Below are 13,826 nucleotides of genomic sequence, written 5' to 3'. Positions count from 1 at the left end.
GGGGGGGGGGGGTGAAGTCCTAAGTGCACGGTCAGGGTGGCCAGGCTGGTGTCCTGCTGAACTACTGCAACTTGGAGTTACTGATGTCAGTGATTTGGGGCAGGGAGGGAAATACCTTGCTAAATCCCTGAAGCGGATTTCCTTTGGTAAGGAACTAGGTCTTGCTAATCTTTACAGCTAGCTCTTGACCTCCTGGCTGATGGGAAGTGAGGAGCTCGCTGCAGCATGGCTAATGATGTGCCTTGTCCCCCTCTCCAGGTCACGATTGGAATGTCCCTGCTCTCGGGGGACCCCTGCTTCAAAACGTGAGTTTCTGGGCACTCACGCCATTCTGGGCAGACCAAGACACCTGTTTTTTCTGCAGTTCTCTGCTGGAGACTAAAATTGTTGGGGAGGGGGAAAAGATGCCCTTGATATTGGGAAGTACAGGGGAAAGCTTGAAACTGGTGTTCTGGATTGTTGAATCAGCCAGGATTAGTATAGCCAGCCTGTGCTGTTAATGGGTTTGTTCTCTGCTCTGGTTTTCCCAGCTTGGTTATTGGTTGTGCACAGTGTTTTCTCTGCTAATGTCAGTTAGGTTTTGGAAACCAATGGATGTTAATGACAAACTTCACATTTTGCTGAAGGACAGAATTTCTCATAGCTCTGAGGTTAGTTTCACTGACCTCCAAGAAGGGAAAGGTCAATGAAGAAAACAGTCATGGAAATGGACATACTTCAGTGCATATCATGCAGGATGAAGATCTTGAAACAGCAACAAAAATACTGCAAAACTGAAACTTTTTAATTCTCCTTTTCTTCTACAGGGACTCAGGTTCCCAATTTGTATTAATCAGCAAAGAAATGGCAGTCATGTACTTTTTTTTTTTCTTACATTGTGATAGGAAAGAATAAGTACAGTTAAGCTATGAAGCAGTTTTGTTGCTTAAAGAATTGTTAGGTCATCAGTTAACAAATGTACAAATAAACAAACATCTACCTTCGTACTGCAGTATAGTGTTGCAGGACTGCAGTCCAAGCCAGCCTGCCATAGTGTGCTGCAAGGTGTGACTGTATGCAGCAGGACTGCCAGGTGCTGATCAAAATATTTTGTGTTGACTCCCAACAGTATGAGAGAAAAAAGCTTTACCTTGAGGACATCTCTTGTAGCAGTGGCATTCTGGGCTAAAAGGTCTAATTTTAGGAGCTTGAAGTGTATACATTAGCTTGCATTCTTGTTATAAAATGCTGCATGTTTTTTGGTAGGTTTATTTTGTGAATGGCTTTTTCATAGTGCTGCAGCATTTTCTGAGACTAAAACCCTAAATGGAGTGTCATCTGAGTCTGAAAATTTCTGCTTTAGAAGGAAGTGTAATAATAAAGAAGTTTTGGATATCTTAAGCCATAGCTTTGTAACAGTAGCAGATGTTTTTACCCTAGATGGGTACTAGGATATCTGGCAATATGTCTGACAAAAATACCTGTTGCTCCTTCACTGTGGAAGCAAGTCCTGGTGTTAGAGTGCATGAAAATGATAGAGAATTGGATATAAATACCAATTTCATATAAGTAGGGTCAGTCTGAAAGTCAAACCTCCCAATGTTTTTAAAGGATTTTTTTCAGTCATTCCCATTTTTTCCTTATATGTTGACGATATGTAAATGTCTAAAAATGGAAGCTTTGCATGTCCTTGATCAGCAGAGCTTTGGAGAAATGGCACTCATTAGAGGATTAGGCAGGAAATAAAGTGTGCTAGGAAATCACTTCCAAGCACTGTCTTTCTGCAAGACTCAGATGAACCTTCTCCTCCTGGGTGTTGTAGAGGGGGGCAGAGCGGGCTGAACAGCCTGAGCTGACAGACCACGAGCTGCTCCGACAGCTGCTGCAGGAACAGTTTGCTTGATTAAGGCTATAAAGGCCTTATTAACCTGCAAAGCAAAGTCCCCAAAGTACCCGGGTGCATGTAAATCACTGATAACATGATTAGGGAGGTTTTTTTCCTGGTGAAGGCATGCTGTGGGTTTCCTGAAATCTGTATAGCTGTTTGGCTGCCCGTATAAACTATTCTTAGTGCTTTATTCTTTCTCCCAAAATACTGCCAGGGTCTTCTCATGTAGCATCTTTCCTCAGAGCTCCAAGTGAGACAAATAAAAGTTTTTCTTTCTCACTCCTCACTTAAAAAGTATAATATGATCCATTAGTTCCAGTTTAGACTTCAGGCTACAGGGAGGTTAGGGCTCCAACAGGAATATTCACTTTGCCACGCTGCACATTCTGTGGCTTCCACCCAAAAACAGTTCTGGAGGAAGGGAGGGGGCTCCAGGCACTCGCAGCTCTGCCCTGCAGTCAGCGTTTACAAAGGGATGTTGGGAGCACGCAGAGTAACCAGAAAAATAATTTTGACAGCTGGAAAAACACTTTACTCTCACTGAAAAGGAGTTTAATCATCAGTTAAAAAATGGAAAGGTTATTTGATCATTGCAAAAGTACTCTCATAGGGGGGTGGGGCTGCTGGGATAAAAGGTTTCTTTTTGACCTGAGTCAAGAAGGTGTAACAAAAGGGTGCTGCAGTTGAGAGCTGGGCAACAGCAAACTGGTTCCTGTTTGTGAAGCTGACTGGCCACTGGACACACACTGGGGGAAAGGGCAGTGCTGGGTGGTCTTCTGGAGGATAGTGCAGGCTCTGAGCATGTTGTCATGTATAAATGATTGAACAGTCCCTTTTTGCCTCAATTTACCTCTGAAACTTGGTTTTACTTGTCATAGAGTCCAGCTGCAGTATGAGGTAGGAAAGACTGAAGTCTTGTGTGTAGGAAAACAAAATCCAGTGTCACACTGTGCTGTTAGTCACACAGGGCTGCCAGCTTACCCCCACCGTGAAGGGTTGGAGTGGGTGGGGGAACCCTCTTGATAGAGCCGAGCGGGAATTGCTGGTGCAGTGGGGTGATTCCCAGTCCCTGCCTGGCAGTTTGTAACCACCTTTGCTTCTGGTTACAGGCCTCCTTCCACCGCCAAATCCATCACCATACCGGGACAGGACTCTACCCTGCAGCTGACTTGTAAGGGCGAGGGAACCACAAGCAGCAGCAGCAGTTCAGCCACGATTGGCTCCCTGCGTCAGACCAAGCCAAGAACTGCCATTCTCAGCTCGGGTATGAATGCCCATCCTGGAGCCATGCAATGCTTGGCTCTGTCTGGACACTCTCTTGTTTTTCCCAGCAGTTGCAAGCACAGAAACTCTTCAGTTTTTCATGTTCTCTCACACCCATCCTCACCCCTCTGCTTATTAAGAAAACTGTGAAAAACAAAACCATCTATTAAGTGCAGCTCAAGAGAGGAAGGATGAATCTTTGCCATATGCATATTTTTGTTAGTTAGTGGAGATAAAGCAATTTGTTCTTTTTGCTGGGGATTTAATTCATGCATTGCACTCATCTCTGCTTTCCATTGTGTTCAATGACACTTAACATTGTTCTCTACTCAGCTGTTCTGTTGCTCAGACTGATCTTCCAGAAAAGTTCATCTGAAGGTTTTAGAGATTGGTTTGAGGTCTAATGGCCTTGTTCCAGCTGCTGATGCAGGGTTCTTTGGCTTCTGTATGAGCCCGTTTTCAAGGGCATTGCATTTTCCCTTTGCTTTTTTCCTTCCCAGCACATTCCAAATGTGCAGGCAGATACACTGCACCAAAGTAGCACACTAGTCTCATCACCTCAGTGACTTAGCACACCATGCAAGTGCCCTTCTTAAAAAGCTGGCTAACATGATACACTTGTGCACTTTTGGAGAAGCTTCCTGCAAATGAGTCAAGCAGCAGCAATGGCAAAGGAGCAGAGGTTGTGCTGAGGTTTCTGTGTCCGATTCAGATGTGATTGTAATGGCATGGGCTTTTTCACAAGTAATAGAAGGGAAAAAATAGTAATGATAGAAGCAGACAAACAGAGGTTGTAATGCTTTACTACCAGTGACCATTTGATGCTTTCTTGGTCTTAGCTTAATGGTTTTAACTGTGGATATCTTCAGAAACAGTCTGTCCTAGATCCTTCGAGCCCCTGAAGATGCTTGTAAATTCAGGCACTGGGTGCTAGAATTAGTGATAAATTTGACAGAGAAGCTCTTTGCTGTCTTCCCTACTCCCCAGCTACTTCTAAGCTCTGTGCTAACCTGTACAGCAGGGCTCTGCCGACAGACATGCCCTTTCCTTGATCTAGTGTCCCAAGGTCAGCCTCCAGTCCAAGGTAATCAGCAGGCAGTGCACTGGCTTGGTTACGGTGCAAGTGGAGTGACCTGTTGTCCCTTGGCAGGTGTCCCAGAAGAACCGGATCAGAACCTGTCCAGCCCGGAGGAAGTCTTCCACTCGGGGCACTCGCGGAACTCCAGCTACGCCAGCCAACAGTCCAAGATCTCCGGTAACCATCGATCCGCATGGCTCTGCCAGCACTGGCCCCATCTGTTTTCTTTCCTGTAACAAGCTCTCGTGAGAGATTTGCCATCATCTCTCTTGCCCTGCTCTGTAGCATCAGTCTCCTGTTTAGTCTCTGCAGATGAGCTCATAGATGCTTGTCTAAACCTCTGATACAGGAGCAGAAAGGCCGATCTGAAGCTGCCCTGCCTGTTAACTGTGGTGCCTGGAAGGGGAGAAGATCTGGTTTGTAATTGCTTTGTGTTTGCAGGTTACAGCACGGAGCACTCCCGTTCCTCTAGTATGTCCGACTTGACCCATCGCCGAAATACCTCCACCAGCAGCAGTGCATCTGGAGGGCTGAGCATGACGGTGGAGTGTCCTGAGGGAGAGCGGGACCACAAACTAGAGAAGCCACCTCGCCCCCCGAGACCAGCCCTTCTGCTGGATAGACCCTCCCGGTGAGTAACTGAAGCAAAGCCCCCTCTTCTGGAAGGCGAGACAGAATCTACTCCTTTGTCTTCATGCAGCAAGAGATTGAATTGTAGCCACTGAGAAGGAGGCTGTTGCCCAGAGAAGCAGGGCAGTATATGGGAGTATGTGTCTTGAAAAGCTGAGTAAGTTTTCCCCTTATTTTCTCTCCTCAGGAGGAAAAAGGATTCAGTGGAGAGTCACCCAACCCGAGTGGATGACACCAGGATCGATGCTGATGATATAGTGGAGAAAATAATGCAGAGTCAGGACTTCACGGATGTCAGCAATACTGAAGGTGAAAGGAGGATTCTCAAAGGGGGAGGTCTTGGCTGTTCCTTTAGCAAGGCTGCCAAGCTTTTACAGTCAGATATGATCTGCTATGGACTCCCATCCCCTTTTGACAGCAATTTGCTTTCAGTGCTTTCTAGGTGTTTCTATGGTAGATAAACAAACTGTGGATTTGAGAGCTGCACATCCATTAGCAAATAGCACTTGCTGCTGCTCTGCATGCCACAGCAGAGGTTGAATAGTAGCTCAAACACAGAGGATGAGAGGGGAAAAGTACTGATTCTTCAGTGCAGTGGAAATCACTTACATCAGCTCTCTGTACTGGGTCAGCCCAAGGGTGTTTATTAAAGTGGGAGAGCACAACTGGAGGGGAAACAGCATGTCTCTGCAAAAAGATGGAAAGATGGGTCACAATGTACTGGTTGTCAGGTCTGAGAGCTGGAGAAAAGGTTTTCTTCATTGCAGCCACAGCATCTGTTAAGAGAAAACTGATAATATCACTGCATTTGTTTTAATTTTCTGGTGTAGTCTAGAAATCAGTCTTTTTCATCTAGTTGAGGTTTTTTGCCTAGCTTGTTATTCATGCTTCTACAGTTTACTGTTACTCACCTTAAATCATTGCACATGGCAACACTCTTACCATATGGGGTTTTACACCTCACTCAGCATGGGTTAAACTAGACTGAAGGTAGCCACCTCTCACCAGCAGAACAGGCTGTTTCTCCTCCAGTGAGCCTACAAAAGCAGCATGAGGCCCCATGTATCATCTGTTCAGATGTGTTTAAGCTGCCCAAGAACTTGCACCAATGGAATTGTCTTAAGCAGCTGAAGGAGTATCACTGAATTAAATTCTCTGCGTTTGCTCTTCCAGAGCTTAATAATGCTATGGTTGATTTGTATGTGAAGGTCCCTTTCAGAGCAAGAAGAGTTCCCAGGGGCTCTATTACTGTGGGAACACCAGAAAGCATGTGCATGCATTCACAGAAACACACGTTGTCCCTCGCTGACTGTTGTGTAATATGTCTGGGAGGGGAGCACCTGGCAGCTGTTGGTAGCTCTGGATTTTGATGTCTTCCTTTTCCATCTGCAGACAGTAACCTGAGGTTGTTTGTGAGCAGAGATGGAACAACTACTTTGAGTGGTATTCAGCTGGGAAACAGGTAGGCTTCCTGAAAGAAGCGGACAAGACAGAAAGAAAAGTCAGACAGAGGTGCTCCAGAGAGATTAGTTACTCTTTGCACCCAGGAAACTTTCACTTTTTACTACAGGAGAGACTTTTAAACATCATGTGCTACATGGTAGCTTTATTCCCACATTAACACCCCTGGGATCCCTTTGGTGACAGGCTACAGCTGCAGTGGAGCATGAATGCAACTCTCAGCAGGAGCTCAGAGGGATAATGTGATCCTAGCTGTTAAATCCAAGAACAGAAGTAAGGAGTAAAAGGACAAAATGGTAGAGGTTGGTTCCTGTTTGCTCCTGTGCTTGACGGAAGGTGGGGAGCTTTGCCTCCTGCTGGCCTGCAGCAAAACTGCAGCAACCTGGTTTATTGTCCCTTTTCCTGCCTTCTCCGTCGTCATTGAGAGCTTGTTCTCTCGTGAAAGCCCTCTGAACAAATAAAACTTTTTCTTGCCACAATAGCTCTTAGTACAGTGTCTTGGCTAGTTGTCTTTGTGCCTTTATAGCACCGTTTGAGCTTAATAAAAAAGCAATAATGGTAATGCAAAGATGTGTTGAGTCAGTGACAAAATTGGGAGCATAGCAAAGGCAGGAACACTGGCTCTTTTCGCAGGATACTCCCCCATTTCCTCTGTCCTTTAGAAAGATTCATGTGTTACACCCAGCTCTTTCAAGTGCTCTAGTGTTTGCTTGCCACGTAGCTGTCTGTTTTGTGTTATGAGGGTTGACTTCTTGCCAGGCTGACTCGTTATTTTCAGTATTTTGAGTGGGGTTAGAGGGTGATGTTTGGGAGCAGAGAGCTCAGAACAAGAACTTGCTCTAAGTGACTGAGAAAAATAACCTGGCTTTCTCATCTTCATCCCTTCTACCTCCCCAGGGTCTCATCTGGAGTTTACGAGCCAGTGGTGATTGAAACCCACTAAATGTGAAGAACAGGGTAGAGCTGCTGGAAACAGGTCCCCTACCCAGTCCGCTGCCACATGGATGCCAACCTTTACCTCTCTTCATGCAGCATTCCAGAAGGGATTTCTCCATGCCCCTCCCTGTACGTTTGCACTGCAGAACTACTCCGAGACCACTCCAGATCATGCACTTTCCCTGCCTTGCCATTGCCCTTCTCCGCTTCCCAGTTCTTCCAGTGCCTGCCTTCCCCCTGTTTCTGATCAGATGCGAGGTGTCTGTTGGGCTTATCCTTAGTCCTGGAGGATGTTGCTCATCTGCATCCCTCACTCCACCCATTCACTTGCAACAGGGGACTTCTCAGCTTTTGTCTCCCCAAAACATTGGGTTATACCACTGTGAACTCTTCAAACCACTGGGGGAGGGGGAAACCATTCTAACCAAACCAAGAGCTGCTTGTTGGTGACACGGTAAAATGGCCACTTGCAGGATGCTTTATTCCATTGACTCTGCAAGGGAACATCCCCTTCTAAGGCAACGGTTTTACTGAACAAGGTATGCTATGGTGTGCACTTCACCTTCCTACCCTCAAATCCCCAAACGTCCTCTTCTCATATGAAATATCTCCCAAAAGTGCATTTCAGAAAACTACCACAATCCATATGGGAGTTGGTAAATGGTTAAATGCTAGTGCTTGTTATACCACTAACTGCATTATGCCCTTCCACTGCTGGGCATGGAAGGACAGTGTTCATCTATTAGCATTAGCAGGAGCACTTTAGAGGTTCCAGATTTTACCTGGAGGAGGCTTTTACTTGCTGTTCCAGGAGCATAATCCCTGTTTGCTGGACTGATTCAGCAAATAGTCACTGTTGGAGCTTTTTTTTTTTTTTTTTTTTTTTTTTTTTTTTTTTTTTTTTGGGCTCAGGAAGGGAACTGCCCTTCTTGGACTGTGAAAAGAATCTGGTTATCTGGTAGCCCTCCCCTGGGCCAGAGCAGGATGCAGTTGACTGCAGTGGTCTCTCCATTGTGGTAGTGGTGAACAATTGCCTCACTTGGCCTGAGCCAGTAAGGGAATTGGTGTTGGTTGGCCTTTCTTGCCCTGTCAACAGGGATCTGTGTCTGAGCTAGTTCCTTTTGGGGTTGGGGAGAAGCCACTGTCTCTGCCTTCGAAGGTAGAATGGGTGTTTGCTGCTGGATTAGCCACAGCAGCCGTTCTTACCTGCTCTGTGGTGAGTGAACTCTTCTGACAAGGCTTCAAACTGTTTCCTGGTTGATCTTTCAATTGCTCTTCTTTGGGTTTGGTTTCTGCAGTTGTTTGACACTTTAGCTGCCTCTTTTCCTTGCAGTGTGTGGCAGAGATGTCAGTCCTTTTCAGCTCCCACTTATAGATTCTCCTGGCAGCTGAATTGCAAATGAGGATCTATGCAGACTCCAGCCGTGGGCTGTCAGCAGGCTGTGCTTGCAGCCCTTCCTGTACAGAGACTCTCAGCCGATAAGCTATTTCTGTGTAGTGCCCTTTCCTCTTTTGCCGGTGTACTGCAGTAGCACTCAGCGCCCATGCACTCGGGGCAATGGCACGCTCCCGGCCATGGCTGGGAATGTGCCCTCCTCTGGCACACGTGTGTGTGCACACACAGGCACACACTTGTCCCATTCAGCAAGGAAAGTCTTGTAACTGATCACGTTGTTGTTCAAATTCTTAGTTACGGTAAAACCTTTTTTTTCAAAGGAGATAAAAAAAAAAAAGGATTAATTGTGGTCTCCATGGCCAGAATGCATGCAGATGAGCTACTGGAAAAGGGAATTTGGCAGAATGAGAAACAAGGAATGAAAGGGCCTTGATTTCCCCCCCCCACTGCTAGCTAAGGATGACTACATGGGGAGGGTGCTAGGCAGTGTGGCAAAGCTATCCAGCTGCTTACACTGTTTTGATGATTTCTCTCTTCAAGTCAAGAGGCTTCTTTCTGTATTTGGACAGACCACATATAGGATACGGAATTTTTTTTACCCTTTCCCTTCAAAGGGAATTAAATTTGGAATAGGGTAAGAAGGGGGGTACCAGTAACACCTTGGCTTAGTTTAATGTAGGGAAGAAGTATTGGGTCTTTTGAGTCTGTCTAGAACAAAAGCTCTTTCACACTTGCTGGTGTTTTTTTAATGGTGATCTCTTCATTCAGTCTGGGCAGGTTTGGCACTCACTAGCAGGCTGGTGAGCATCCTGCCCTGTTCCTGGGATGCTGTGTGTCTGCAGGAAGGGGAGAACTGCTTGCTTTTCTCTCTCCCTGGGGCTCTGCCAGAAAGCCAAGCCTGGCCGAACCCTCTGTTCAGGTCAGGGTGAGGGCAGAAGGAGGCTCAGATAGCGATGGGTGATCCTGCCCTGTCTGTGGCCAGCCATGTGGAGCTGAGGGTCAGGCTGCTCCCCAGCACAGGGCACCTGCTGCTCCCCAGGGGCCTGCGAAGCCCCTCAGGAAATCTGGTCCAACCAGGACTTGAAAGGAGCAAACATAAGCCAGTAAAGAGACCAAACTTCTGCTGCTTTGCTTCTGTTCCCATGAAAAACAATGACAGTCACTGTCAGAGCAGTTGGGAACCCGGGGCTTTCTTCTGGGCTCCCGTTGGCAAGAGTCAGCTGCTCTGAGGCGCTGGCAGCTCAGCATGTCACGAAATCCCCAGTGGGACAGAGGGAGGAATCTCTTCCCAGCAAAGCAAGAGGAGAAGCTTTTCAGAAAGCTGGTCTCATCTTCCCAGGCTGGCAGAGGCGTAGCTGTGGCCAACCTGGACATGTCTCTGGCTTCTCTTCTAGCAGCTTGGCACATCACTACTTGTGGTTTTGATAACTGTGTCTCATAGGGTATCTCTTCCTTGTCTCCACATTATTATTGACTCCACAGATCCTGGTCTTCATGTAGCCTTTTCACTCTCCTACCCCTTGTTTTGAAAAAGAAAGCAGCCCTAGTCATTCAGTCTGGTGCAGCACAGCCATAGCTGGAGCGCCCAGAGCAGACCTGGAGGGAGGGAGGGAGGAAGGAGCAGTCTGTTCCTATTTCTAGAGCCCACACAGAGCTCCCACTGCGTGTCCATCGTGAGCGCTGCCTGGCGGTCGCTGGCCAGTGGTGGGTGTACGAAGTGGTGGCGATGGCAGTGGGGGCGCTCATCCTGCAGACTCGCTGCTGTCTCGGGAAGCTGCGTCTCACGAGCACTTTTTTCCTTGTGGCATCGCTGCCGTCTGTTCCTTGTTGGACTTTGAACGTTTAAAAAGTGAATCAGTTTCCAGACCCAAACCGCTGGCTAGTTTCCTTTTTTTTTTTTTTTGTCGTGAAGGTTATTGAATTTTTTTTATAAACCCAGCAGGCTGGTAGTTTTTGACTGCATTATTGTTTCATTGATATTTTATTCCTGGGGGGCTGAGGGAGGGACGTTCTTCCCCACATTGTTCCCCTTCTCAGGGGATTCAGAGGTGGCTTAAACAAGTAAAAGGACCTTATTGGCAAGACTCTGCATCCCCTTGGGTGTCTGATACTGGCCAGCAGGGCTGCTCACGCCTGGCTGACCCTGGAGAGCAGAGCTGGCTCTCTGCTCCAGTCTTTGGCCAGGAGAAACATGTGGGCTCTGCTCTCCCAGTTTCTGGACCTTTAGTTGGTGGAAGCCCATTGCAAAGAGTTGGGAAATTCAATGTAACTTTTTTTACTAACTTTTTTTTTTTTAAAAAGCAGTATAAACTCAGTGAATGTCCAGAAGAATAGGCTTAGTTGTGACTTGGTGAAGGACGTGGGTTTCAATAGGAAATTGTGATTGGAAAAAGGGGGAGAAGGATGTTGCTCCTCCATCTTCTTTTTCATGGTTGGCACTTTAAATGGGGGCCTTCGTGCTGTCCTGACCCTCTGTGTGATGGGCAGCAGGTGTGTGATCTCTCCCCCGCCCCCTCTCATTGCCACATCACTTTGCCCCCTGCAGAAAGTTAGTAAGCCCTTTTAAATGTTTGCTTCAGTTTTTAGAGGGTTCCAAACCAGGCCGAAACCTGAAGAATGCATATTTCATTCTCATCTTAATAGGAGGGGTTGACTTTTTATTTATTTTGTCGTTGCTGTTTCTTTTTAAACTGGTGGCTGTGCAGCTGGACTCTGCACGAGCTGTTGTGAACCTCTGGGATAACCTCACTCCAGGTACGCTAGAGCACCTAGGTTAAACACCCCTCCTGGAGAGGGGCCCCCCTGCTTCCCTCCTTGCTGCCTTACCCAGGAGCTGCAAATTCACCCTCCGCCCCTCCTGCGCCCTCCCTTGCCACCCCACCTAGTCTCTAGCTGAACGATTCTTGCTCTGGTGACCTGAGCCCTGTGGACAAGGCTGGTCCCCGAGGGCAAGTTCCTACAAACACTGCCTGGTCGCAGGTGTTTGTCCTTGAAAAGCCACTTCCTCGCAGGGGGGTGGGGGGTGGGTAATGAGCGCAAAATTTCCCCCCCATTCCCCTCCCGATAGCTGCCTTGTCCATCAGCCCACCCGCACTGTCCGAGCCTGATGCCCTCTGCAACTCCACGTTGCATCGCCCCCGCCCCATCGGTAGGGAGTGGACGTGGCAACCTGGGAAGTCAAAAAGGAATTTGGATGAAGCTGTGAGCGAGAGGTGTGGCTGAGCCTCGTAATTTGCCTCAAAACACAAGGAATAACGGTAGAGCCCATATTTTTGTGGGGGGAGGGAGGGGAAGGGGAGATCATGTTTTATTTTCTTGAAAGTTAATTGAGCTTGGTGATCTTCAGATGAGGCGCGCACTTGATTTATATCAGATTCTATAGAGATATCGCTGATATTTTTGGAAAGGGAATGGGTCTATGCAAACTTCCAAAATTGCTTGAAAAATAGTTTAACATTTTTTTACTTTGAAATCTAAAGATAAATCTAACTTTTTTCTTAAAGCAGAAGTGCGTTTAGAAAGAGAAGCTACTTCCACTGCTCTATTTTGATGACGATTCTTGGAAAGTTTGGGCTGGAGGGAATGACTATTTTTCACCATTTTTATCTTGCTCCTCTAGTTTTTTGTTTCTTTTTCTAACGGAATGCTGTGCCGTCTTTGATTCAACAGATCGTGTTTGTATTTTCTGTATCTGGTTCCTAACGTAGAGAAATAACAAATATATGAGGAAATCAATATAATGTCAAATGTTGTTATGGTTTGGGGGAAAAATAAAGGTTTTTGGTACTTCACATTGATTCTTCTTGGTTTGTTTCTTGTTTTAAATGTATTTAAATACCTGCTAAGGAAGCAGAAGGACAAGACAGGGCCTGCTGGCATGCAGGGCCCTGGACTAGGATTTGGCTTTGCCTTTTAGGATTTCCTTGGTGGCTGGAAGTGGAGATCCCTGCCAGCCCTTTTCTGCAGCAGGAAGAAGGGCTGGAGCAGGGACCTGGCAGCACCGCACAGGTCCAGTGGAGCAACAGCTATCCAGGGCCAAGGGGAACTGGCACGAGTCACTGGCACTGTCTTGTGTTCCCAAACACCACATCCTAGCCTGGGCTCTGCTTGAACAGCCCCGTCCTGCCCTGCTGCAGAGCCAGGCGGGGCACCCCTGCCCGGGGCCGCCTGGCCTGGGGGAAGGTGCTATGGCCCCACAGGGCTCCAGGGGATGTCTGCAGGCCCTCAGGGCTTGTGTCAAGGCAGCCCCTTCTCTTCTGCTCCAGGCTGGCAATCCCATTAACCGAGATTTGAACCGATTTCACTGTCCAGGTACTTGCTGGTGATGTGTGCAAAGGTCAGAGGGGACCAAGGATGTTGGGAGGAAGTAACTTTGCCTCCCCCATCCTCCCAAAGCCTCGGCCACACATATGGAACAGCTACACCTTGGAGTCCCATGCAGGGCCTTCCCCTTTCCCTTGGCTGCCTCCCCTTCCTCAGACGCTCCCTTGTGTCCCTCGGCTGTTCCGTCTCTGCTTTTTCTTTTCCTCCAGCTGCAGCGTGTGCATGTGTAATGGAGAAATGTCTGGGGTGCAGGATGTGAGCGTCTCGGGTGTTGGGGCTGGTTTTGCGGAGGTTGGTTTCAGGATGAGTCATTTCCATCAGAGCTCACAGACAGCGGGTGGCAGATGAAACCAGAGCACCCTGCTGCCCAAGGAGACTGTCCTTGTCCTCTCCTGTCACCAGGCAATGACACAGAAAGTGGAGGAGGGGGGATGCTTTAGCGAAGAGCTTCACTCCTGGACTTTCCCTCCCAGGCGAGCTTGCTTCCAGCTGTAAAAATGGATCTTAGGTGTTACCATCCGTGCCAGGGCCTAGGCAGCCAAGGGCTCTTTAACACACATCTCTCAACAGCGCTGACGCAAAGTGGAATTTCTGGGAATTTCATTTATTTCACAACCTGCCTCGCCTTACCCTGGGCAGGACCCCAGCTGTGGAAACCCCGGCTAGACCTTCCCCGGGGGTGGGGGCTAACGCGAGGCCTGGGGGCTGCGGCGGCCGCCCTGCCCTGGCTCGGCCCCTTCCCCGGCTCCGGGCCCGGCCCAGCGCGGCGCCCCGGGACTACACCTCCCGTCATGCCCCGGGCGAGCCCCGCCCGCTCTGCCGTCCCACAATGCCGCGGGCCTCAAGCCGCCTCCGTTGATTGGCCGCCTCCG

At 48.1% G+C, this 13,826-nt stretch overlaps 2 protein-coding genes across 4 annotated transcripts in view; both read left to right on the top strand.

Moving 5' to 3' along the window:
- Positions 1-12,422, top strand: part of FAM102A (family with sequence similarity 102 member A) — a 38,294-nt gene extending 25,872 nt beyond the window's left edge. For all 3 annotated transcript variants that reach the window (XM_026860213.1, XM_026860211.1, XM_026860212.1), the window contains exons 6-12: positions 259-305; positions 2,977-3,131; positions 4,281-4,385; positions 4,650-4,839; positions 5,026-5,147; positions 6,231-6,300; positions 7,197-12,422. In XM_026860213.1, the coding sequence (XP_026716014.1) occupies positions 259-305; positions 2,977-3,131; positions 4,281-4,385; positions 4,650-4,839; positions 5,026-5,147; positions 6,231-6,300; positions 7,197-7,242 (735 nt within the window). In that variant the 3' untranslated portion in view covers positions 7,243-12,422. The remainder of the gene's footprint in view (positions 1-258; positions 306-2,976; positions 3,132-4,280; positions 4,386-4,649; positions 4,840-5,025; positions 5,148-6,230; positions 6,301-7,196) is intronic.
- Positions 12,423-13,709: 1,287 nt separating this feature from the next.
- The window catches only part of AK1 (adenylate kinase 1), a 20,978-nt gene continuing 20,861 nt past the window's right edge, over positions 13,710-13,826 (top strand). The window contains exon 1 of the mRNA XM_026860221.1: positions 13,710-13,728. The gene's annotated coding sequence lies outside the window, so the exon portion shown is untranslated. The remainder of the gene's footprint in view (positions 13,729-13,826) is intronic.

This window comes from Athene cunicularia (genome assembly GCF_003259725.1).
Source record: "Athene cunicularia isolate RWA chromosome 17 unlocalized genomic scaffold, athCun1 chr17_part1, whole genome shotgun sequence".
In the NCBI taxonomy this organism is placed as follows: domain Eukaryota; kingdom Metazoa; phylum Chordata; class Aves; order Strigiformes; family Strigidae; genus Athene; species Athene cunicularia.
The sequence above is the reverse complement of the archived record's forward strand: the minus strand, read 5'-3'. Positions and strand labels throughout refer to the sequence as shown.